Consider the following 25,058-nt stretch of genomic DNA (forward strand, 5'->3'; position numbering starts at 1 on the left):
TGATCTTCCAGTTTAAATACCTATAGAGCCAGAAGGCGATAGGTCGAGATGGCAATCGGGGTGAGGACACCCCGCACAACCGTACAGCCCCCGCGCTAACCCGGTGCGGGTGTCGCCCTCATAACTCATAAGTACACCGATTATATGAATCTCCACTTTTTCCGTCAGTCTGCCAGGGTCTTAATATAAGTACTCATACCTACCTCGGTTTAAAGAATTTATTCTCAAAAAGAACATACTGTTCACTTACATTAAGATTAATTATATATACATTTTAGTAACTACTAACACAGACGCATGCATTACAAATTAATTTTTTAAATTTTACTATAATTACTTAACTATGTCTATACCTAATTATAATATTTTTTATCTAACTTATTAACTATTTCTGTTTATGTTTCTGTATTATACTTATTATAAACATGCTTAGGTATAGTTCGTGACAGATACAGCCTTACAGCCCCCCTATCCTGCACCGGGATAGCGCGGGCGCTGTGCGGGTGTGTTGGGCGTCCCCAACCCGATTGCCATGTCAACTTGTCGCGAACTATACATACAGTACGCGGCAGAAAGTAATGTACATCGGCCTCTAGAATGACATTTCGGGTTTGTAGAGCGTTGTCTCTATCACTCATACCTATATGACACTTTGTCGGTCTCAACGACAGAGACAATGCTCTACAAATATGCTATGTCCTTCTAAAGGTCGATGTAAGTACATTACTTTCTGCCGCGTACTATAGGTACCTACCTTCCTATTTGAAATTCACAATGCAATGTAAATCTTTGGGCGAAAGCTGAAATTACCTGTTAAATAATGTTAAACAGCAGGAACTATGTAAATTCATTATTATTTTATAGACATGAATATCACGATATAATATTTTGAGACAACACATAACAATCTTATCACGTATTTTTTCAAAACATACGTGAATGTATTTCTACTACTCGGCATATCATGTTCCATATCGAAGCTCCACAGACAAAGCTCTATCCTAAATAGGCAGCCTTTTTGCGTCAGCGCATTGCGAACACCTTAAACGGACAAAGATCATATTTTATATTTATACTTATGTAAGTAGTAAGTACTGTATTGTGTTTCATGTCCTTTTTAACCAACTCTAAAGAGAAGGTTGTCTAATCGAGCCTATACTCGAACATGTATTTTCATCGATGTGCGCGCATATCGTGAAATAATTTGAATGCCTTCAGATCAAAGGGATGCTATATAGAAATGTTGAAAATCTGCGGGGATGAATTGTGGACTGTGTGGAACTTATCAACGGACCACAACTACACACATCACTTCTAGTTTAGAACACGCGTTATTTGTTGTCTCAAAAGTAATTCGGGCGGACAAAAAACAAAGGGGTTACTCAAACGTTTCTCTATAAGTAATCGCAACGTGCTAACTCCGCATGTCAGCCTTAGGTATATGAAACTATAAAGTTATACTTAAACGTATAATTGAATGGTTCGTTAGCCACTGCCAGTATTCCAGACAGGAAAGTGGTGACGCGACAGGGCCGGCCAGCCCGGTATGCAGTAAAAACCTGTATCGATTAGGTCATTCTAGAGCCTATTTCCCTACTGATCTTGTGGCTAGCAGATTGCTAGTTAATATAATATTTAGCTCAAGATCACATAATAACACATGAAGACTAAGAAAGAAATAATATTATGTGGGTTAGTAGGTGAATGAAAATCTAATAATAACGACATGGTATTTCAAACTTTTGCAACACTCATGAAGCGTAACCAAAAAAAATGTTTCTTCGTTGATTATTGGCTAAAATTATTGAAGCTAAGTACAGCTGGTTTATCATTATAAAACTACAGTAGGTGTATTAGTAAACTATAAGTAAGCCCCTTCATATTTTTATTTAAATCGAGGGTCTTTTTTTTTAAATTCGCTCGCATACCTACCTAGGTACTATAGGCACGAGAGTGACATCTGAAGTCGCGTATCTTTGCCTTTAAGGTTCTAAGGCAACCTCCGGGGAAAAATATAAAATATTGATATTCAAGTAGTTATACCATGAGACCAATAATTAATCTATGAGTTATACCTAAATCTTCACTCAGATACTATCAATATCTAGGCTAGGTATTTCTATTAGTCGTTAGATACTTTTTAAAAGGAGAAGGTTCTCTGCAATTCGGCGCTTATTTTTTTAAATAACGTACTTACCTATACCAATTTCTAAACCGATATGTGTGATTTTAGTGATGCTTATTTAACGCTTTCTTTTCCTAACATCTTCACCATGCTGAGGCTGATAAGTTTTTAGCAGGTATCAAGTAGCAATGTATTCAATGGCTCGCGTAAAAACACTTATGCCAAGTCTGACGTCAGATGGCTTAAAGAGTACAATTTAAAGCTCATTTTTTACGTGCAGATTAAAATCTCAACTGACATCTGGTACAAGTCCATGGCTCACTGGACATGGAGGTACACGTACGATACGATTCACACACCCACTTGTATTTTGCACGTCATTCATAACTTGTTCCATCCTAACTAGCGGTAGAGTTGCTAACCTCTCTAATAGCATTTTATAAAGAATGCATTTCGCTATGATTAGGCACATCGTGTAGATCCGGGAATTAGCAGTTCAGTGAACTCTCCGCTAATATAATGTGTTTGGTACTTGGTACCTACCTACTAAATTATTTTAATTTTTAACGCCGAAATCATATAGAGTTAAACGTATGAGTAGGTCAAATTTATTCAAAGTTTGTTCAAAGTTGTTTAATTTTTTGACAAACCTATGGAAGATATATTCTAAGCTTTCATATCTGTTTATTGTGTTTCTATGGTTTTTATAAAATTTATATACCTAGATGAGTATCTACTTTATTACTTAGTTATTATGGGATGGGACTTGATGCTTAAAGAACGATAGTCGGAAAATCATCAAGTTTCATTAAGTGGGTACCAACAATATTTGCGAATAAATAATCGGTCAAAAATGAAGTAGGTAGGTACCTAAGTAAATACGTACCTATGTAACTAAGTCAAATCAAAGTGAAGCAAATGATCATCATGACTGTTTAAATAAACCAGCTACTACACTTAAACGTGTCGATCGATGTCATGTGAATTAGGATGATTGGTATATACCTACAACACCAACACCCCAGTCCTGGTTTTAAAATATGAAAGTTGAGCACAATTAAATGTATTAATTGCATTCGTGCTTTATAAGCAACTAGCTGATGCCCGCGACTTCGTACGCGTGGATTTAGGTTTTATAAAATCCTGTGGGAACTTTTAAATTTTCCGGGATAAAAAGTAGCCTATGTCCTTTCCCGGGTTGCAAGCTACCTCTGTACCAAATTTCGTCAAAATCGGTTGGACAGTTGATCCGTGAAAAGCTAGCAGACAGACAGACATAATTTCGCATTTATAATATTAGTATGGATTAAGCTGGAAGGTTATTCTATCTTTTTGAAACAGGAATCGCTGTCAGATAAAATGTTTACTTTTTATAGGTTCAAACCCCGCCCGTTGCACTATTGTGGTACCTACTCCTAGTACGAGCCTGACGCTTAGTTGGAGAGGAAAGGGGAATATTAGTCATTTAATATGGCTAATATTCTTAATAAAAAAATAAATAAAAAAAAATGAAGTGAAAAAAAAAAATGAAGTATGGGTTCAGACTTTGTGAGGTGACAAGTCGCAAGAAAAGCGCAATGTTAGCATGTCCTTAAAACAGAGTGAACTACCTACCCAAACTTTTTAACTAGTTGTGCTGGAAGTTATCCTTGCATCATTTTGACATTTAGCAGTTGTATCGCGATATATCCTGCAAAGATTCCTCTGTCAAATCGTGAGTTTTCGTTTTCCATGTGGAAGACAGGTTTAGACGGGGAAGAAATTGTCATGCAAAATTATAGAATAAGCTTGCTAGATTTTAAAGTTTCTTATTACATGTCCACCTACATCTGGATTCTGGTTGTTAATGCAAGGCCAATCTCTATCAGTCTAGGCAAGCCAATTAGGTCGAAGCTAAATCTAATAAGAAAGATGAGGTACCAGTATCGTTATTTATTACCTTGTACGATAGAGTGTCGTCATTTCGTGATTCAAACTAATTATCTCGGCTAGTAAGCCGGGCTATTTCTATTCAACTATTGAAACGAACAAGAATAAATCTTCAATTGTTTGTTTAAAGATTACCTTTTCATGTCTGTTGTGAAGTTATAAATACACCTAGTACAGGGCGAGATTTCGGAAGCGGTCAGCAAGGCTAAAAAAAACTGAAAGTTGATACTTTTACAAACCTACTAATAGAAAATCTCAATTCTTAGCCGAGTTTCTTTAAAAAAAAAGGGAATTTTCTGTTTACGTTGATCGGAGTATAAGCGTTTCATCGAAACATTCTGCTAATTTCTTCTGTTAGTGAACTAGGTATTAAGCGTGTGGAGTGCAGACATTGAAGCGGCATCTCAAGCCGTCGTCGTCGACAGGCAGTCACGGCCCGCGGCCATAGTCTAATCTCTGCCATAAGTGCTTCTCCCTTTCGGTAGCATGCGGTTTTTCTAGGAGCGCTTAGACAAAATATTTCTAACTACCAAATAAGTAAAATTCCTTACCTACTGAGTACTGACCGTATATGTTTTATGTAGTGTAATTTGTTTATGTATTGTAGCGTAAAAGAGCATGAGAATTTCCCAATTTAAATAACAATACTTTGCCTTGAAAGGCCAGGTCGGAACCATAAAGGTCGTGGTCCCCTACTTCCGCAACACTAAGTGGATAAGTATCTACAAGAATATTTACTCAGGGAGATGTTATTTACAAACAAAATAAAGGTAGCAATCAGTTATCGGAACACTAAAGGAAATTTCCGGTAACACTGCAACCGCAAGATTTATTTATTCTTCACGATTTTTCTTTCGCCGTTACAGAAAAGGGTTAAAGCAAGTGTTAGAGGGGCAGCATATCTGGGATCGAAACCTGGACCGCCGTATAGGAGGCCGATACGATGTTTTAACTATTAGTATAATACGAGTATATTCTGTGCTGCTAGACTATGATCGCACTTATGCCTGCCATAATGTTCTCAAGGATATTGTGTGAATCAGTTGGCTAACGAGGTAGATCATGGACAAACTTTTCTCATTCTTAGAGGAGACCCATGCTTAGTGAGCCGGCGATGGGTTGATCATGATGATGATGAATATTTAATATCAAGATGTTACCTACGTTACTTTAGAGTGTTATCTGAAAGTGAATCAGAAAGTTTTAGAAGTAGGAACCTATTGTTGTTTTACGACGTACGAGTGCTCTTGACCTTCAGACATACCTTGGTGACCTTGGTCATCACAACATTTGGCCTATTTTTAGACTTCGTGTGTAAAATCTGCGTTACGAAACTAAAGTTAACTTATATTACTTGGTTTATTGGATTGGTTGGATGACTTCAGATTGAGATTTCAGATCGCAACTCTTGCGCGAGAGTCGCTAAATGCTCACGTTTTAAACCACGGAACGGTATACACCCGCAGACAATAAATCTAGTCTAGCTGAAATAAAGTGATGTTTGAAGGCAAGGCAAGGTTTTCAAAATAAACAGTCAATGTGGCGGGGACCTTAAAACTGATGACGAGTGTCGAAACTACTTTAACGAGGCCATCTAACAGTTAATGAGAGGTAAAAGCTCCTTGGATAACTAATCACCCACTTGAACACACGGATATTGATAATACATGACAAATGCTAAAATACACGACCAAGTGCTCGCGACAAACAAAAAATATGTAGGTAACAGATAAACATGCATGTAGCCTGTTGGTATACAGTTAGATATTCTTGCGAAGCTTTTTGGGGTTCCGTGCGTGGGTGCCAACGGGGATCTATTAGGATAATAGGAACTAGGTAAGTCTCCGTCTGTCCAGCCGTCTATCTTTCTGTCAGCGGACTGTACCTACATATCTCATGAACCGTTATAGACAGACCGAAATTTTTACATCTATTATTATATTTTAGTGAATACCTAGTATATCTTCAAAATCGGCGGTATAGAACTATTCTCGTATATCTTACGTTAAGTAGGTATTTTGTGAAATGAAAATTTGGTTATAGCTGCGAGTAACTTACGACTTTATCCTGCATATAAAATTTATTCCTATGTTGATGAAATTAAGGGCTACCTCGTTCAAAGTAGGTACATATGACACAAACCTAATGGAAACGAGCAAGTTTTTTGTTTCATATCATTAGAAAGGAAAGGCGACAAATATGCAAGGTATCCAGTTCTTGTTGTCGTGTCGTCGCGACACTTCGATCGGTCGATAGCCAAGTGTGGGTGGCTCTACTATAGGTACCTATAAGTACCTATAGGTAGCAGAGTAGGTACATTCACAATAATATATTTCTTACCTTTTTCGAACTACTGTGTAGATACTTGTGCCATATATTCTGTGCTTGTACTATACGTATCCATGTTTCTATTATACAAAATAACCCTAGAATAATAAATACTATAGAACGCTGATGAAGTTACTTTTGTATGAAAACCGTGCGAGCCACTTCGCACACTATCTTAAAGAATCGCGTATTCAGCACACAGCCATCGCGACTCTACTATTGGTCAAAAAATTACAAGCAAAAATCGTCTGTATCTTCTTAACGGTAGGGTTGATTTTGAAGTACCATTGAAGTATTGTATTGCCAGCTATGATAAAAATTTGCACAATAAATATTTTCAGTTCTTAATATCATGTTCCAAGCGTTGATAATGATTGTGCTTATTGTGCAAACATCTGAAAAACATGTTTCACTATATAAAGTACATGTCGCTCGAGGCAATCACTTTAAAAATAATTAATTAAATTATTGTGAAAATTTTTGTACGTCACTGGCAATACACAAGCCACTGACAAATAGTGATGTGTAACAATTGGAAGTCGATATCGATAATAATTATCAATACGTCATAATTAGTGGCTATCTTAAAGGGCAGTTAAAGATGGTATGGCATTGTTTAAATTTATTTACATACATGACGATTTCTAACTGACTTTCGAAAAAAAAGTTCTCAACTCGACTTATATGTAAGTATGTTAAATATCAGTCTGTACCTACCTAAGTTACCAATCTTCTCGATTCAGCCGAGATCCTGTTCTTACGATTTCAAAATCAATAATGGTACCGGAAATGTCTATAATTCAGTCATTCTGTAGAATACCCAGTCAATCCATGATATACCTGTCTTGTTTTGGCAAAGTATAAAATATGCAATTGTTGTCCATCATCATCATGATCAATCCATCGCCGGCTCACTGCAGAGCACGGGTCTCTTCTCAGAGTGAGAAGAGTTTGGTCGTAGTCTACCATGCTGGCCATGTGCGGATTGATAGACTTTATATAAGTATATTGATAGACCAGATAGTTAATAGATCAGTCTGTCAGTCAGGCCGGAGGAAGTCTTATTATATAAATAGATCTACTATTGTTGTATTACTACCTACTATAAATTATGCTATAGTACTTAAACTTTTTTATAACAATAGGTACTACAAGATGTTTAGCCTTTATTAACAAAAATACACAATCGATAAAATTATCGACACACGCAAGCCCAAAATTAAGAGCGTTGACGCGTGGGACCACTTCGCAAGTTTTTTGTCCGTTTGAAAATGAAGGAAATTTTTATATGAATTTGTTTTGTTTGCTGGCGATCTTTTTTTCCCGACCGCAGCGATAATCCTTGAAGATACTTAGTGTATATCCCCTTATAGCAATAGCTTCTAATCTGCCCACAAGTATAGGAACAGAGACGGTATTAAAAGCCTTGGTGAGATCAATAATCACGCCTACTACTATGTTCTTAGCTTCTATACGATTAACAATTTGATCAGTCAGAAGGTTGATGACATCTTCTGTAGACTTTCCCTTCCGGAAACCAAACTGATTCTCAGATAATATGTTATGTCTATTCAAGAAGCTGGTTGGCTGGTTGTTCAGAATTTTCTGGATGACATTTGAAAGCATTGTTAGCACTGAGATAGGTCTAGGTATAATTTGTAATTAAGGTACTCCGATAAATTTTGTACAACTGTGACTTTTAGGATTTTTTTTCTGAAAGAAAACCTTCAAGCTCTGTGCACATGCAAAGTGTCAAAAAAGAGTTCCATACAAAAATGTTCTAGGGAGCCTTTTGAAAATTAAAAATAATTTTTGTATGGATGTGAAGTTTTTTTTCACAAATCACCAGTGACCCAAGGTGTCGAACATTTTTTGTGTGGTAACCGTCTGTCTGATAGTTTTCAAGAGCCTTAAGGGTATCCTAGTCAGTTTTTCACGTCTGGCTATCTTTATAATCTTGTTGCCCTAGAGTTTTCACTTTTACGCACACGGAGAGTTTGCTCTGCTTGACCACGATACGTGATCATCATTAGCTATGATTGGAAGACTTTTGAAATTGGCAAAGCTACGTACCATACCATACCATACCACCATACCATACCATACCATATGGTACCATATGGTAATAGGGAGTAGACAATTTCAAGACAGTTCTTATATTCTTCTAAGTGACACTGTCAGACTATTCGTATGGACGTATTCGTATGGATAGCTTGGCCTTATGTTTCTTAGCATTGCTATGTATATCTTCTCTTATTTTAGGCATTGCGAGAAACTCGTGTGTTTCCGATGTTTTAGTAAACCACTAAAACAAACGGGGCTTTGAGTATTTACTGTGTGAAAGACTGAGTTTTGATATCACTGTAGTTTTTGTATGTTAGAAATAAATGTCTTTGTTAGAAATAACCAGAGAATGTGTTTATTATATGTGTTTTTCGTGGTTATATGTTAACTAAAGACGCACTGTCGGACTAAAGTCGCACTCAAAATCGTATATTTAGTAAACGTCTTCCGCAAGAATAAGGATTTGATAGGATTATTATTTTACAATAAAATTAATAATTCAATTGCAATAGATCTTTAAGAAAGGCTTGTTCTTAAATATTTCAACCTTTTTATTCGTTATTACTCCTAATATCTGTAGCACTTCACACATGAATAATTCCTAAAAAATCGGTAATTGTGTATGAACGCTCTTAACATTGTCAACCGATATAATTTTTCGAGATTATGCCTCGATCTACAAATATTTTAGTAGATTTTTATCTTATGGACGAAAGAAATTCCTTTATTTACCCGGACTCACATTTTTATTTCGCATACGACTTATAATTACAGTAAAACTCGGCATCTTTTCGAGTTTTGTACGGCAGCTCTAATCACGGTGACAATTGGGCAAAAATGGCCCATAGTAATGTGCTCAAAAGACTTTGATATGAGCGTTTGCTCATATCCGCGGCTCGCCTACCCCGCCCACATGCTTCATCAAGTAGAGGGGGATTCCAACATCAATGAAAATAACGCTAGGAATTTACCAAGAATCATTAAGCTAAAGGTTTGTCAATTGTCTTTTCATATTTTTAGGTGCGTTAACGTAAAACCGTTTGATGGAAAAGTCCGCGCGTTCAGCGGTTTACCTTTTTGTAGAGCTAGTAAAAAAGGAGGTAAATATTACAATATTACAAGAGAAAATCTTTTATTATTTGGACATAAGGCACATAAACAAAATATTAACCTAATTTTATAGAATCATAGTTAGGTCACTCATCCGGTTATCCAAACGGATGAAAATGATGTTTATTCAATACTGACCGTTCCGTTTAATTATGCACTGTCGCAACTCGCCTACGCAAACTAAACATACACGAGTATGAAGTGATAAAAAAATTAGACCATAGTCGTGTCATTGGCCTGGATGACTGTATTTATCGTGGCGTGCAGGTAATTAATTTATAAATAAACAATTAATTATGTAATTTATACATATGGTTGAGTTTAGCTAGGTATCTATTGAATGCCGTGTTTAGATTTGTTTTGTGCTGGCCCAAGTAGGTAGTACCTACTATTATTATTAGATATCGTATCGACATAGTCTAGACCTAGTTATCAAATGGCATGGAAAACATTTACTGACTACAGCGTTCGATGACTAGTGGGTAAGTTATAGGCAAAGGAAGCCATAAATTGGTTGCAGGTATAGCCAAATCGATACAGTCTTATCCCTTTGCAATGAGAACAGTCTGTGAAAGAAGTGAACTTGAAGCCCGCAATTCACACATGGATTAATCCAGCGTAGACATTGAGTATCGTCTTCGACATAAAACAATGGAAGTCTATCCTCGAACTAGTGATTACTTACTGATCCTTCAAACTGAATGCTCCTGGCGAGGATATTCAGGGAGAAGTAAGTACTAAAGTCCTGAAGGGATCGAAGTGCGCGATTATAAAGTCATGGATAAATAGATTGTTGACACAGTTCACGACAGTAGGGAACTTCTAACAAAACATCGAGGCTTCGACGTCAAGGGCAGGTGTCAAATGTTAGTAAGCACATTTGACGCTATAGGTAGCCCTGATTTCACGTCACCATAGATAGCCTAATACCAAAGAATTTGCAAGTACTACTACGTAGGTATTCCTATGTCGATGCCTAATACCTACATATTTGACATATCGTCGATTCAGGATCAAACTGAAAATTCCCTCTAAGATTTCCTCACTCTAGTTCACTCTGGCAACGATGTCTCTTCTCTGTCAAACAAGTGATAGAGTTTGAAGTCCCACAAGAAAAAAAATTGATTTTGAAAATCGTCTTTGTGTTATACATTTACATATTTCACACATTTCAAACCGTTATTGCACATAGGGCTTACCTTTTGTACGACGAGAGGCGTGCCGAAGTCCTTGCCGCCTTGCAGCCGGAAACCCAGCGGCTGCTGATCGGACTTGTTCAGCCGCACAGTTATTAACTGTGCCATCTGTAAGCACATTTGCATATGTTAATAAATTATTTTAAATTATAATAATATATATGCCCGTTCTCCACAGTTCACTCGCTCGCGACATGCGCCGCGAAAACGCGTGAAGCAATCTGGGAACGGCAGGAAACACTCATCCACAATGTTGCTCTTCTTTCACGCCGCAATTCGCACGCGAGTGAAGAATAATTAAACAACTCCATAGATAATAGCTGGGTTTCTTAAAAGCAGGTACTTATACGCAACTAGTGGTTCGCCCCAAACTAAGTAGACCTCGGAGGCGGAACCTCACAAGAGATTATGAGTTAGAACTTTTTCAAATAGTGGCATCAGTGTTAGCGCCTACGGAGTACTAACACTTTTGCAAGAAAAAAAACAAGCAGGCAGTATTTTGCTCGACTTGGGGTCACTGATTTGCATATTGTTTGTGAAGTAGGTAATTATTTGCATTTATTCCGATCCGAAGTTATGAGGCTCTGACAGACGAACGGACGGACAAATGAAATTCATCCAAGTACACTCGGAGACATCACGGCTTCTTAAGTTCTCATTAATCTTAGAAACAACAAAGTCGCATACTACAAAATGTAAAATATTTATCGCTTAACAATATTTAGTAGGTAGCTCAGTAAGTAACTAATACGTCTACTCATAACTGGGACAAAGCAATATTTCACCAGTTCCAGTGTAGCTAATATGTTCTTTATTTATAATTCTGTAACTCTCCTATTTTTAAAATAACTGACAAAAAACCAAATTAGTATAGCAATGCAGCATAGGCCAGGCTTGGCATTTGATCGACCTAATTGAAGATTTATTTTCACTCAAAGCTTCACTGACCGCAGTCTGTAACTATTCGGACGTTGCGATCTATTTTATCTCAGCAAAGATCTAAGTGAGAACCAAAAGACATTAGTGAAAGGAGGCTGAGAGCAAAACTTTCGTTTATTGGTACAAGGAATAAACAATAACTAATCATTTATCAGTTTACACAGAGAAGATTTCTCTCTGCGGTATCCTAAATTTCATTAGGAGACTGCAGATACGATCTCGATTGTGCTTGCCTGTTTTAAGTGCTCAAAGATTAGGTAAGTACGTTTATAATAATAATGAGGTCTAATGAAGAACTCTGAGCATCATCTTGATTAAATGACATTGCGCTTTACTAATGATACGTTTATAATAATTTCAAAAGATTTAAACGAACTCGTAACCACATCTTGATTATATAAATGTCATGAGTTCATGACGCATGACGCTGAAGAAAATATGGTCAAGTGCAAAACGCTCATTGCTGATGTTGTGTTTATAAGACATTGAAAAGCTTTATAGAAATAAATTATCATGATCATGTCTGAAATGATGCCGAATAAACGGCAGACTTGCCCAACAAGTGTCCGTGTCCAAATAAAAAGTAAAAAATAAGCAGAATTCAAAGACTGTACCTACCTAATGGAATATATTTAAAGTTGATTTGTTATAGGCAAGATGCAGAAATGGTAAATATCGATTTTAATAATAGCCATCAAAAGAAAATCGGTCGGAAAGCTTATCAGTATAACCTTTCGAAGACCTTATCTACGGTAATTCAATATCCCAGTAAGGACGATAACGATCTACACAACTGAGCCATTTAAATCGGGTTCTACCTGTAAAAGCAATCATATGCTCTTGATATTCCCTGTTAGAACGCGATAATGGTCATGAATATTTATTTTATTTTATGAAACTGTAACGGCTGCAAGCACCTAATGTGCTTAAAATTATGGCAATAAACAACGAGCACGGTCAATAGAATATATAAATAGAGCTATCTAAATTAATAAACGAAGATAATAATATTATCATCTACATTCTACATCCACTACAATATCTTCAAAGCAACACGACTTTCTGGGATAGCGAATCACGACTACTCTTGCTGAAGTCAGCTACAACTAGCCCTAAAGAGTCTCTTTCTCTGGCTCTCGATAGGTCCATTTTTGTCGGAATTGGCTCTGGCTCTTTCTGACAAATTTCGCCAGGACTTTTTGTGCCATTCTGAATTTTCCTTATTTGTTGTTTACTCCAGTCGAGTTTACTAACTAACGGTTATATTAGTTCCTAAATATTTTTACGCTTTGCTGTAATCTAATGTAAGATGGACTACTTAGTAAAATATTCAATTAAACTTTCTGCACGTGGACGATACGAATCACTGACTTCGAGTAGAGAATTAATAATAGACAAACTCTAAAAACAAACACCACGCCTAGGACTGGTTGCGCAAGACGAGCGTAAAATGCAAAATCTTTTTTTATTTCACTGCATTTATAATGCGACGAGATATTCTGATGGAATGCATACCTATCCACCAATGAAAAGGTCGAGACGCTGTTCAACTGACACTCCTACATCTCCATCAATTCACGTCAATTTATAACATAAAGCCTTAAATACCAAATTAAACGTCAGGTCGTTTATTGTTAATGAAACGCGATTCATTCGACCACTTGGCGCTCAAGTTGTTTCATAATTTATTTGTTCAGAAAAGAAGCCGTTTTCTGCCGTCTGCCTAAGAGGCAACTTTTAGTTCGTAGGTAAGTAACTAAACTAGCGGCACGCTATGATGGCCGGTTTGACGTTTGTCCGCTCATGAAGTTCCGTATTAATTGATAACGACTTTGAAGGAAATAATTGTATTACTTTATTGACGATAGTGATGTGCAGAGATTCATAAATTTTATCGAATGTAGTTTTAGGTTTAGGACTCAAAATTTATTTATTAAATTGATTTCTTAAATGTATACAAGTGTAGAAAAATCAGTTTGCACCATTTAAGGGGTGAATGTACTTGTGAATATGAACAATTTTCACTATGTGGACAAACCTCTGAAATCGCAAAAAATATCAATAAATTTTTAAAAATGGAATCTAATACGATCGTCACATAGGATCGCTGGCTAGCACAACTACTACCTCCGGCAAACTCGCGTCAATGCTCAATGCAAAACAAAGCAGTTTCGAATTGACGTTGCTTCGAAAAGTATAAACTGTCAGTGCAATGCGATTGTGATATAGTTTTGACCTGGCTTTGGATTTCAAATATTGATACTGCATTACTGTTGACCCTTGCTCGTTAATTTGGACTCTGTTCAAGCCCTTTGTTGTGGATTTCGTCGATATGACCGAACGTACGCAGAGAACTGTTCTAAATAGTCAGACACGTGAGTTCCTAATACGCCTTCGTAACTATTTCGATCGTGAAGCTCAAAATGGAGGGCCAATTTTACCTATAACGTCAGTGGTTGAACGCGTAGCTGATGCGCTTAATATTGGACAACGAACTGTTAGACGGATAACTAAAAAAAAATATGGCGAGACTGGCACAGAAGAAAATAAACTTCACACACCAAAAAAGAGAAAACGAGCAAAACCAGTCGTAGGCATCGATAGCTTTGATGCCGATGCTATCCGAAGACATGTTTACGGCTACTATTTACAGAAGGAGTATCCAACAAGAAAAAAGTTGGTGCATTCACTGAAGGAAGCTGGATTATTCTTCGGTGGGGAAAGTTCTTTAACGAAGATTTTGAAGACCATTGGATTTCGATACAAAAAATGTAACAAACGCAAAATATTGATGGAAAGATTTGATATAGCGATGGCAAGGTATACTTTTTTACGGCAAGTGAAAGAAATCAAAAATTGGCAAAATGTTGTGTTCTTGGATGAAACATGGCTTAATGCTAACCATACTGTAGGCCGTTCTTGGAACGATGACACAGCAGCATCTACTTCCAAAGTTCCTGTAGGAAAAGGATCGCGACTTATAATTTGTCACGCCGGAACCATCAACGGGTTTGTCGAAGGTTCTCTCATGGCTTTTGCGTCAAAAACCACTGGAGACTATCATGAAGACATGAATGGAGAAAAGTTTACTGAATGGTTTACCTCAATGTTGTGTAGCCTCCCTGAACCATCTATTATAATTATGGACAACGCCCCATACCACTCGATGCAAATTGACAAGCCACCTGCCCAATCCCAAAAGAAAGCTGATATCGTCGCATGGCTTCGTAAAAATGGCGTAGATGCAAACATGAATATGTTAAAAGCGGAATTAGTACGTCTTTTAAAAGAAAACAAACCAACCAAGATCCGATACGTCATTGACGAAATAGCATTAGAACATGGGCACAGAGTTATACGGTTACCGCCTTACCATTGTGAGTATAATGCGATTGAGTTGGTGTGGGCTCAAATTAAGGGATATGCTGCAAGACACAATACAGAACCCCCATTTACCACAAAAAAAATGCTAAAATTATTAGAAGAAGCTTGTGAACATGTGACTAAAGGAGACTGGGAAAAGGTTGTGAATAGAACTGTTAAATTAATAAGGGAAGATTATGAAAGAGATGTGAAAATAGATAATATTATAGAAAACGAACATATAATTATTAATGTATGTGATGATAGCAGTGACGACAGTGAAAATAGTAGTATGGACGAATCTGATTAATTATGGCCTTTTGTGGCACCTTTTTCGGTATCTTTTGTATTCATATGTTTCTTGTGTGCATATAAAGTATGTATATTCATTTTCGTTCAAATATTCAGTTCGTTCAAATAAATTAAATAAACATATACATTTTGTTTTATTAAACCTATTTAATCAGGTACAAAAACAAAACTTAATTGTTTTTTGTTCGAGAATAAATTGACATTCCACATCACTATTGTAATGTGTCAAACCGGCCATCATAGCGTGCCGCTAGTGTAGGTACTTAGAATAAAACTGTGTACTTTATAGACAGAACCTGAGTTTGTAGTTTATTTTTATTTAAGCAGCAAATCGCTACCGAAATGCATAAGTAGGCAAAATTTCAAACTACATAATTCAATAACAGCTGTTGCTTTAAAACTGCGCCATTAACAGTTATCTAGTTGGAGTCCAATTGGATTCTACGAAGTAAGTATATTAAGCTTGTCGACCCTGTCGGTCGTGGTCAGGAAGACAGCATCTTATCAAATGTCTGAACTCTGAAGAATGTCAGCAGATTGAGGAGTTTTATTTTTTGATGGACTTTTACAACGCAAGGTTATTTGGAAATGTGGCTCCTGAAAAAGCCTCTTTCGAACAAAGGTTGCGATCATTGCAATAATCTGAATTTAGACATCAGCACTGTATAGTGATCAAGTGCAATAGGCACAGTTTTTATAGCTAACGCTTTCTTCTTCTCTGTTTCAAAATATTTACTCAATGCATGCGCGCTCTAACCTAGACCTCATACTTATTATCAAGTACAAGCCTACCTTGACTGACATTTAAAAAAAATATGCTCCGCTTTACTGAACCAGCCTATCTGATTTTGTTAACTGCCCTTTAATACAAGTAAAATATTTATTCACGCTTATGAAGTTTAATTTGCAATTCAAATCGACTTCTCGCAGAGTGTTCCAAAATATAATAGAAAATTAATATAATAAAAAATAGTAAGAAGTAGGTTCCTACTTCCTTTCATTAACTTCATTAATTTTGTTGTGGACGCTACAAATAACTATCAACTACCTACTCACAATGTCACCTCCCGCGGTTGCTTGTGAATTGTGATTGAACGCGTCGCGCGTCTTGCGAATACCTTATCTCAAGAATGCAATCTTATTCCTATCATTATTATGCTTCCATAAGATAGATATATTATTACCGCTTATTAGCAACATGGATACATGCTCTATCTACTGAATTTATTATTCTTATTTTTCTCCAAACACGAAGGACTCGTAAGTCGTACCTATTGACTTTGAATCTAATGATAATATTTGTTCATTTGTTTTACTATTCGTGTGACTGTGAGTCTACTATCATAATGACCTCGTTGTTGAATGCCAGACGAAAGTAAAATTTAGTGAACATAGATGAGCCGATTGGTTCTGTTCCGATTTCCGTACGATAATATCACAAAACTGCACATTTGCATTGGTTGTTGGATGATATGTCCCAACAAAAATCTTCGAAATGATGACTTGTGCGATTTCTATTATATATCACGTAACATTCTTAGTAATAGCGATGTCTACATCGATGGCTTTATTGACGTATACGCATTTGATTGTACCGGATTGTTATTCATGCACTAATCGATGACGTCACTCGTATGAGTAACCACGAAACGCTGCGGTCGGGTGTCGCGCGAGATTACCTCAGCATTTGGTGAGATGAACATATTTTCTTTGTTGGCCGTAAAAAGAGGTCAGACGAAATATTTTAAAGGTAATAAAAGAAAAAGAAGCCAGTATCAGTTAAGCTTATGTTTTGGTTGAAATATTACCTAATCACGTTTTCTACTTTCATTCGTTTTGATTGCCGCAGTTTTGTTTTAAGATTCTGTTCCAAAAATGAAACTATAGCAATCTTAAGATCTTTTGGAGAAGCAAATTATTAATTTAAGTCGTAAAGTCGTAACACATTACACGGATTACGGGCATTGACAGAGCATACAAGAATAGAATCTGTAAGGCGGATTTGCGAAGCTTATGATTACACAAGCTCAGCATAAAAACAGCATTGAGAATATTAAAGACTCCAAGCTAACTTTGCATCCTTTTCCATTAAAAAAAAATGAAAAACATAAAGCATACATTAAAATTCCTCAATAAGTGTCGTTCATACTCAGGTAGGTATAATAAAGTTCATAATATTTATTTTCTTCTATACACATGAAAATAACATTTAACGGTACACGTATAGTGGCATTGGCAAAACACCTGAAAGTTAATGTCGAGACTGACTTCTCTTAAAATAGGTTTTTTGGCAAGCGGTGACCAATAGGCAGTTACTAATTTAGCTATAGTAAATTATATTTTAACGAGTTGGTGTTAAACTACATATTCACACCTCTGCATTGTGGACACGCATCAACACGAGAGGGTTGCGTGGGAGTCGTCTCCTTAACCACAAAATAAACAAAGATGCCGTTAGTTTCATAAGTCCTAATGACACCTGAAGTTAAGCCCTTAGTTTGCTGAATTTTAAAAGTTACATTTGTTTTCAACTGAAAAAGTTGGCAAGAAACGTTGATGTCATTGCTACTATTAAAATGATTACGATTCACATACGTGTGCCGAGACTCGAGAGGGTTTGCTCAGCTGCGGCCTTCAGAGGTCGCGACTGCGGAGCGCTCACAACGAGCAGACTTTTTAATCTTACCAATATCAATACAACAAAGCAAAGCGGCTTTCACTGATAGCTCGGATCGATCGGAGCTTGTTGTTGCCTTTGGTTGCGTATGAGACAAACGCACATTGCATGCCAGAGTCCGGTCGAGATGTCGCAAGCGTTTGCGTCAGTTACACTCCATTCAAAGGTAACTGAGAACGTGGCGCCATCGAAATTATGCCATGTTTATCTCGTCGGGGCCTCGAAATATTAAAAGGAAATTGTCTCAATGCCTCGATGTTTAATGAAAATGTCTTCAAGTTCATTGCTGGCTTATTTTTACCTACTTAACATTTCAAGTGTGAATTTGAAATAAAAATAATGTTTATCTATGGATATGGAATACCCACAGACCACTAAACCTAAACGCAAATATTTTTCTTCTACATACCGATCGATAGCAGTAAATAAGTATTGCGTGTTTGATTTCGTCTGGCTTATCAAAGTTATCAAACTTTGAATATGCGCGTAGGTAGGTAAGTAAGGTAGAGGCTCAGAATACAGAGGGTAGAGGTAGGTACATCTTAGAATGCTAATATTCACAAGGGTTCTCCGTTTAACATAATAGATGAACTATTGATTAGATACGAGTAGGTAGATATATTACAGAAAAAAAAATTAATATCTTTGGAAATGATGTGTTCATGTTTCTCATGATTTTCTCAAACAAAAATTTTGTCAAAATAAATTAACTCAAGCCATTGAACTAAGTACCTATGTATAAGAAGAGCATTTCAAGCTTTGACTCGAGTAACCCATTAAAGAATATTGCATTTCGTAAATATCATCTGCAAACTAATTTAACAACCTTTTTAACTCCAATGTCTTATCAGGTTTACTTTCCCGAGAGCCTTTGTAAATATTGCTCTCCAGGCTATTGACTGAATAGTAATTATGTAGGTACCTACCTACCTATACTGAAAATGAGGTTTATTGCAAATTGGAAAAAACGCGGATAATTATTAAGATTGTAGGTACCTACCTACATTTCCTCGAATTTTGAAAAGAGGGTAAAAATTCTTTCTGATATTTTAAGTTTACTCAGTCGACATTATCATGACCTCGCATTATTTCTGTAGCCGTGGGCGGTAACGTAAACTTGGCACTTCGCACACGTCACGGCGCGTCCGCCGCAGCCGTCTTTCCGTGAAATATCTCCTGAATTTTATATATCACAGCTTTCAAGTTGGGTAACAAATTGTATAACGCCGTGTTAATGTCAATAACCCCCAAAATGCAATGTAAAAAATCTTCGTGAGCAAATATAGAGTAGGTAGGTAGCGAAACAGTTGGCGGGAAGCCATGCTATGCTCCACGGCTGGACGCCCCACTGATAACACTTCTTTGAAATTGCTATCAACTCATAGATAACGTTACATCTGAAGGTAATGTTTCGCTCTAGAAATATATTATGAGCGTTTAAGAATATAAAAAAAACAACGGAACAACGATCTCTATAGGTTCTACGGGATCAAAGGGATCATCGCCGATTACATGTTGTATGAGATGACCAAATATTTTACTTAGGAACACTTAGCCTTATGGAATATTTCTGTGTGTCGTGAAATAAACTATAAATGACATGTAAATAAGTATTTTTCTAGGTATGAAAATGAACATTCTCAGTAGGTACTTACCTAAGTACATAATTTCAACTCACAAGCTTCGATCCACAGCTTGCTAGAGTTGGCCCGCATGGCACGTGCGCCATAGATAACAAGCCGAGCCGAACAAAAAGGCGTCTCTAATAACACCCCATTTATCCTCGTTCTAAAACTTATGCCTGATAAAGATTTTTCCGTGAACGATTTTTAGGCCCCTCACTGACTTCAGGCTTTTTGGTCGAACATGGAATTAAGTGGAAACCAATTACCGAACCGAGAAAGCCTTTTCCGATATTACGATAAACCATACGTTTGGAAAAGGAAAGAGAAATGAAATAATTATTATGGTTTGTATTATACAACTAGGTAGGTAGTTTCTCTACCTTGGGAACGGGGTAGAGGAAAAAGTAATTGCTCTGCACTTCCAAGTTTCCAAAAATCAAATACATAAGTAGGTGTTACTGTTATCAAAGCTGTTATCGAACAGCAAATTAATAAAATTAATAAAAGCTTTAAAATTGGCAAATAACCAACAACTTCTGCCTATAAGAATCTAGTATATTCCCATAAATTATATCATATCACGGCATTTAGATTATGTCTATTTATTAGGTACCTAACTAATTAAATGGGTCAAGCGTAGGTAAACTGTTCCTGTCTGTACACCGTGTACCTACTATGGTACCGAAGGTTCCGTACTACAGACTACAGTCGTAATTTTTCGACATTTTACACGATAAATCTAAAACTATAGGTTACCTATAGGTTTCTTGACAGACAGACAACGAATTGATCCCCTTTTTTTTGAGGTACGGAACCCTAAAAATTAAACGCAATGAGGTTACCATTTATTAAAATATGTGGATGCCAACATGGTTGATGCACACAATAGGTACCAAGAACAACAGCCACATACCTACGAGTTATAAAATAATCTAAGTATTGTTCCAGGCGAGGACTTGGCTTACGACCTAAGAATGAGCAAAACGGATGTGCACGATTGATCCCGGTGCCATATTGGCATGTTTATGAATGGCACGCTCATTCTCGAATGAATATAACTACTCTGTTCAATTTAAGGCCAAAGTACACATAGAAAGTCAGTACTTATCGGTGATTGGCGATTTGATCGCTTTTCGGAAGGCAGATGCTGCGATTAAACTTTTAACTCCGCTAAAGTATCGGAAGCTATACCTACCTACATGCAACGAATGCACGTTACGCTTCGAAGACCTGGTGCACTTCTACCGCTCGTTGTGCCAGACCTTTTTTTCACGCCCATGCAAACTGTGGAACAAACTCTTTTCGGCGGTGTTCCCTAGTTGGCTCTTACCCGTTGACTCTTTCACCTCAGACTGAATCGCACTTTTATGGCAAAAATTGTTGAACAATAACGAAACGAGTCGAAGCGTTGCATTAAAAATAAGAGGCGTAATATTGAACCGCAGCGCCATAAAATTCGTTTTAGGTTTTATGGTTAGCCATTTCTATAAATTACTACCTGTACAAGTTAACTTGACGTCATCAGCTTTTTATTACCTAGACAGAGTTCGAGACGAAATTCCGAGGATGCCTAAATGTAGAGTAAGGTGAAATACCTAAGCGAATAACCATATTCCGCTCTAAAGGTCTAGCCAGACGGCAGAGAAGCATGATGACCGCAGCGCAACTCCTACGTGCGTTTTTCAGTGTGATCACCGATCATATTCTTATATTTTCTTGAATTAAGTACTTCTTTTAGGCTAGGAGTCGCCTTGGATAAGTTTCCGACGCGCTATATTTTGTCTATCCAAACCTTCAGATATAGTCCGCGACAGGTTGAGATGGAAATCGGGGTCGTAGACAAAATTGACTAGCACAGTATAGATTTGGTGATAGGTACGTATAGTACGCGACAGGTCGAGATGGCAATCGGGGAGGGGACCCCCCGCACACCCGCACGTCACCCGCGCTCGCCTGCACCGGGTTTGCCACCTCGACCTGTCGCGTACCTGCTATACGTACATATCACCAAATATATACTGTGCTAGGTGCTAGTCAATTTTGTCAACAAGGCTTTAAACTATTATACTATAACTATACTATAACTAATATATATTATATAAGATATTTTCGGAGACAGAACTTAGGTAGACTATGGCAAGAAATTCAGGGTTACAAGTTACAGGTACAGGTTAAAAGCTATACTAATCGTATATGTATCGTTATATAAACCTCAAAATAAATCATCGCAAAACAAAGGGAAGGAAACCAAAGCGTGGCATAGGTTATGGTACAGTTATGAGTAATCTAAACCCTGGCCCTCGCAGGCGAGACGACCTCAGCGCCTGTGACTCACCAACCGCTGCTTATGGCAACAAAAAATAATATTAAAACCTCACGGCATTCGGTCCATCTGCCAGCTAAAAAGTGTGCAGGAACTCAAAGGCAATTTAAAAGAAAAATTTGACCTTTTAAAAGACGGTATTTTTAGACCTATTTCTTTGTTTAAGAACACCTCTAACCGTCGTTAATGATTAATGAATATAAACGGACAAATGAATATCACCTGAATAAACGTTTGAGGAAACCTGCGCATAAAGTAAGAAAGAAAGAAGAATCGCCTGGAAAGGATCTCTAATATTTTCCGCCAGTGTTTTAATCCAATAAGTACTAGGTACTTTGGCTAACGTGTATGTGTCACCTGCCTATTTCGTCGTTTTACACAAGTACAGACCGTATAGGTACTTTCGCCGACTACACTCGCCCAACATGCTGGTCCAACTTGCACTAGGACCATCAAGGAAAGAAGGTTTAGTACAAATCAAGCAGCCGTTGTAAGAATTTATCCTTAAGCGTTAATGTGCACTGTGCAGTAAACACCGATAAGGTTATTTACTTATTTATTTAGGTCAAAGTTAGGTAGGTACCTAAAAGAGTTATCAACAGGTGTGGTATTTAAATATGCTTACGGTCTATTTATTTGAAAATTTGTGTTCGACAAGGTTTGAGTTCTTGGAAATGATCTAACGTGCGCGCTTCCTCAAACATAAAACACGTTTCGAGATACACAATCTATACCTAACGATTAGGCAAATAAAATAAACGGCAAATCAAAATGAGTCATACATGCCTACTTAAAAGGTAAATGACATACGTAAACATAAGATTTTACATGAGGTATCAGGTAGGTATTCTTAATTATTGCTAAACATCCTATAAATAAAGATCGATCAATTTACTCTACCATTATAATATTGTGACAAAAATTTAACTCGTTACTTAATTAAAAATATATTTAATTTAAAAATACCTACCTACCTACGTATATTAATAGGTACCTACAATAAAAATATTTTCAATTAGGTAATTACATAAGTACCTACATATTTTGTAAAGTAAAAATTTAAAAGACTTTCAGAATTACCGACTGGAACTCTCTCGACTCGTGCTCTTGACAACAATAATAATTATAAATTCCTAGCACAGGTCGTATAATTAAATTGCACATAACGTAACGTGTTTACCCATATAAAAGGAAAACTCAAGGTTACTCCACATGTGCAACAAAATACATATAAATGGACAATATATCCGTTTTGAAAGTAGGTTAATAGTTCAAATAACGATCGGAAAGGTCCAGTAGCTAATTAATGACATCTTTGATCTTCATTAGCGTTGCTTTGCTTGCAGCTAACATGTCGAAATTTTTATAATTTATAATATAAGAATTATAACCGTTAATTACTAAACAATATACCCGTATAAAATATTTTACAATCTAAACTAATATTATAAATGCGAAAGTGTGTCTGTCTGTCTGCTAGCTTTTCACGCCCCAACAGTTTAACCGATTTTTATGAAATTTGGTACAGAGTTAGCTTTCTAGGGAAGGACATAAGCTACTTTTATCCCGGAAAATAAAAGAGTTCCCATGGGATTTCAAAAAAATATAAATCCATGCGAAAGAAGTCGCGGACATCATCTAGTATTGAATAAAATCGGTCAAGTGCCAGTAGGACCTTCACACGAAGGGTTCCGTCCCATCGTACAAGAAATAACACTTTTTAATTTATTTTCATTTTCATTTTGATCTCAACTCTATCTATTACGGTTCACGAGATAACCTGCAGACAGACAGACAGACGGACGGACGGCGGAGGCTTAGTAATAGGGTCCAGTTGGACCCTTCGGGTACGGAACCCTAAAAAGGAAAGAGCAAGTTTGAACCAGCAGGGAGCACGCGCTTTATTCAGCAAAAAAAACGCAAAAAAAACTAAACATCTAAACATGTTAAAAGTACCTGCATCGATAAATCGAATGGATTTTTATTAAACTGCCCAGTTTATTTAATACCCTTACACTAGGACAAAAAGAGCTCTTCTTTAAATAACAATAGACAAGGATCGTTAAGTCCTCATTTACCTACCTACCTGGAAGGTATCTAGATATTTATTTTTGGAAATGGGATTGTCTTTCGCACAAAAACATGGGCATAACCATAGACCTATAAATGGCATAACATAACGCATTTGTTTTGAGTTTTGACATGTTGATTCTAGAACACGAACATGTTAGGAAATCATTGGCAACCGCAAAACAATTTTACTTCCATAAAAAACAAAAGTAAATCGTCCCGTAGTTTAGAAAGAACTATATAAATATTAGTTATATGTCTAAAATAACAGCCGTAGGTTCTCAGAGTTGCTTAATCGTTACTTAAGTTTAGTTAAAACGAGACAGAGCTATAACTGTCTCTCACATAAATCTGTCTCGTTTTAATCTTAAGTAACGATTAGCGACTCTAAGTACGGCTGTTGGACCTTAGAAATGAATAAAATCTGTTGATGAATGTGCAAATGATGCCCTGTCAAACGATACCCCACTCAACATAGTAAATTTATAACCCATTTTAAATTACCCCCTTCCATTTTGGCCAAAATAAATAATGTTCAAATCCAAAACTATTACGGAGTACGGACAGACTTAGGCGCACCATAAGGATCTCTTGTTTATCATTTTGACTTGTGATTTGTGAAAGAATTTTTAGAATCGTTATAGTAGTTTCAGAATTAATTGATTACAAACTAATCTTTCTTCTTTATAATATTAGTAGGAAGGATAGACATAATATCTACAACACAAACAATAATTATTATTATGCCACTTCCACATCATATACACATCACACAACTTATTTGATTCATAGGAAAATATTTTAAAAATTAATTATTTTCCTAACTCTATATTATTATTATTATTTATATCTCTATATATAAAAATGAATCGCTGAATGTGTTAATGATCGCAAATCTCGAGAACAGCTGATCCAATTTCGCTAATTCTTTTTTTATAATATTCCTTGAAGTACGAGGATGGTTCTTACGGAGAGAAAAATTGAAGAATCGACTGTT

At 36.6% G+C, this 25,058-nt stretch overlaps 1 protein-coding gene across 7 annotated transcripts in view; it reads right to left on the reverse strand.

The window, feature by feature from the left end:
• The window catches only part of Zasp52 (Z band alternatively spliced PDZ-motif protein 52), a 53,986-nt gene that overhangs the window by 25,675 nt on the left and 3,253 nt on the right, over positions 1 to 25,058 (reverse strand). For all 7 annotated transcript variants that reach the window (XM_069498718.1, XM_034968612.2, XM_069498716.1 and 4 more), the window contains exon 2: positions 10,756 to 10,860. In XM_069498718.1, the coding sequence (XP_069354819.1) occupies positions 10,756 to 10,860 (105 nt within the window). The remainder of the gene's footprint in view (positions 1 to 10,755; positions 10,861 to 25,058) is intronic.

Source organism: Maniola hyperantus, chromosome 5 (assembly GCF_902806685.2).
Source record: "Maniola hyperantus chromosome 5, iAphHyp1.2, whole genome shotgun sequence".
Lineage (NCBI taxonomy): Eukaryota > Metazoa > Arthropoda > Insecta > Lepidoptera > Nymphalidae > Maniola > Maniola hyperantus.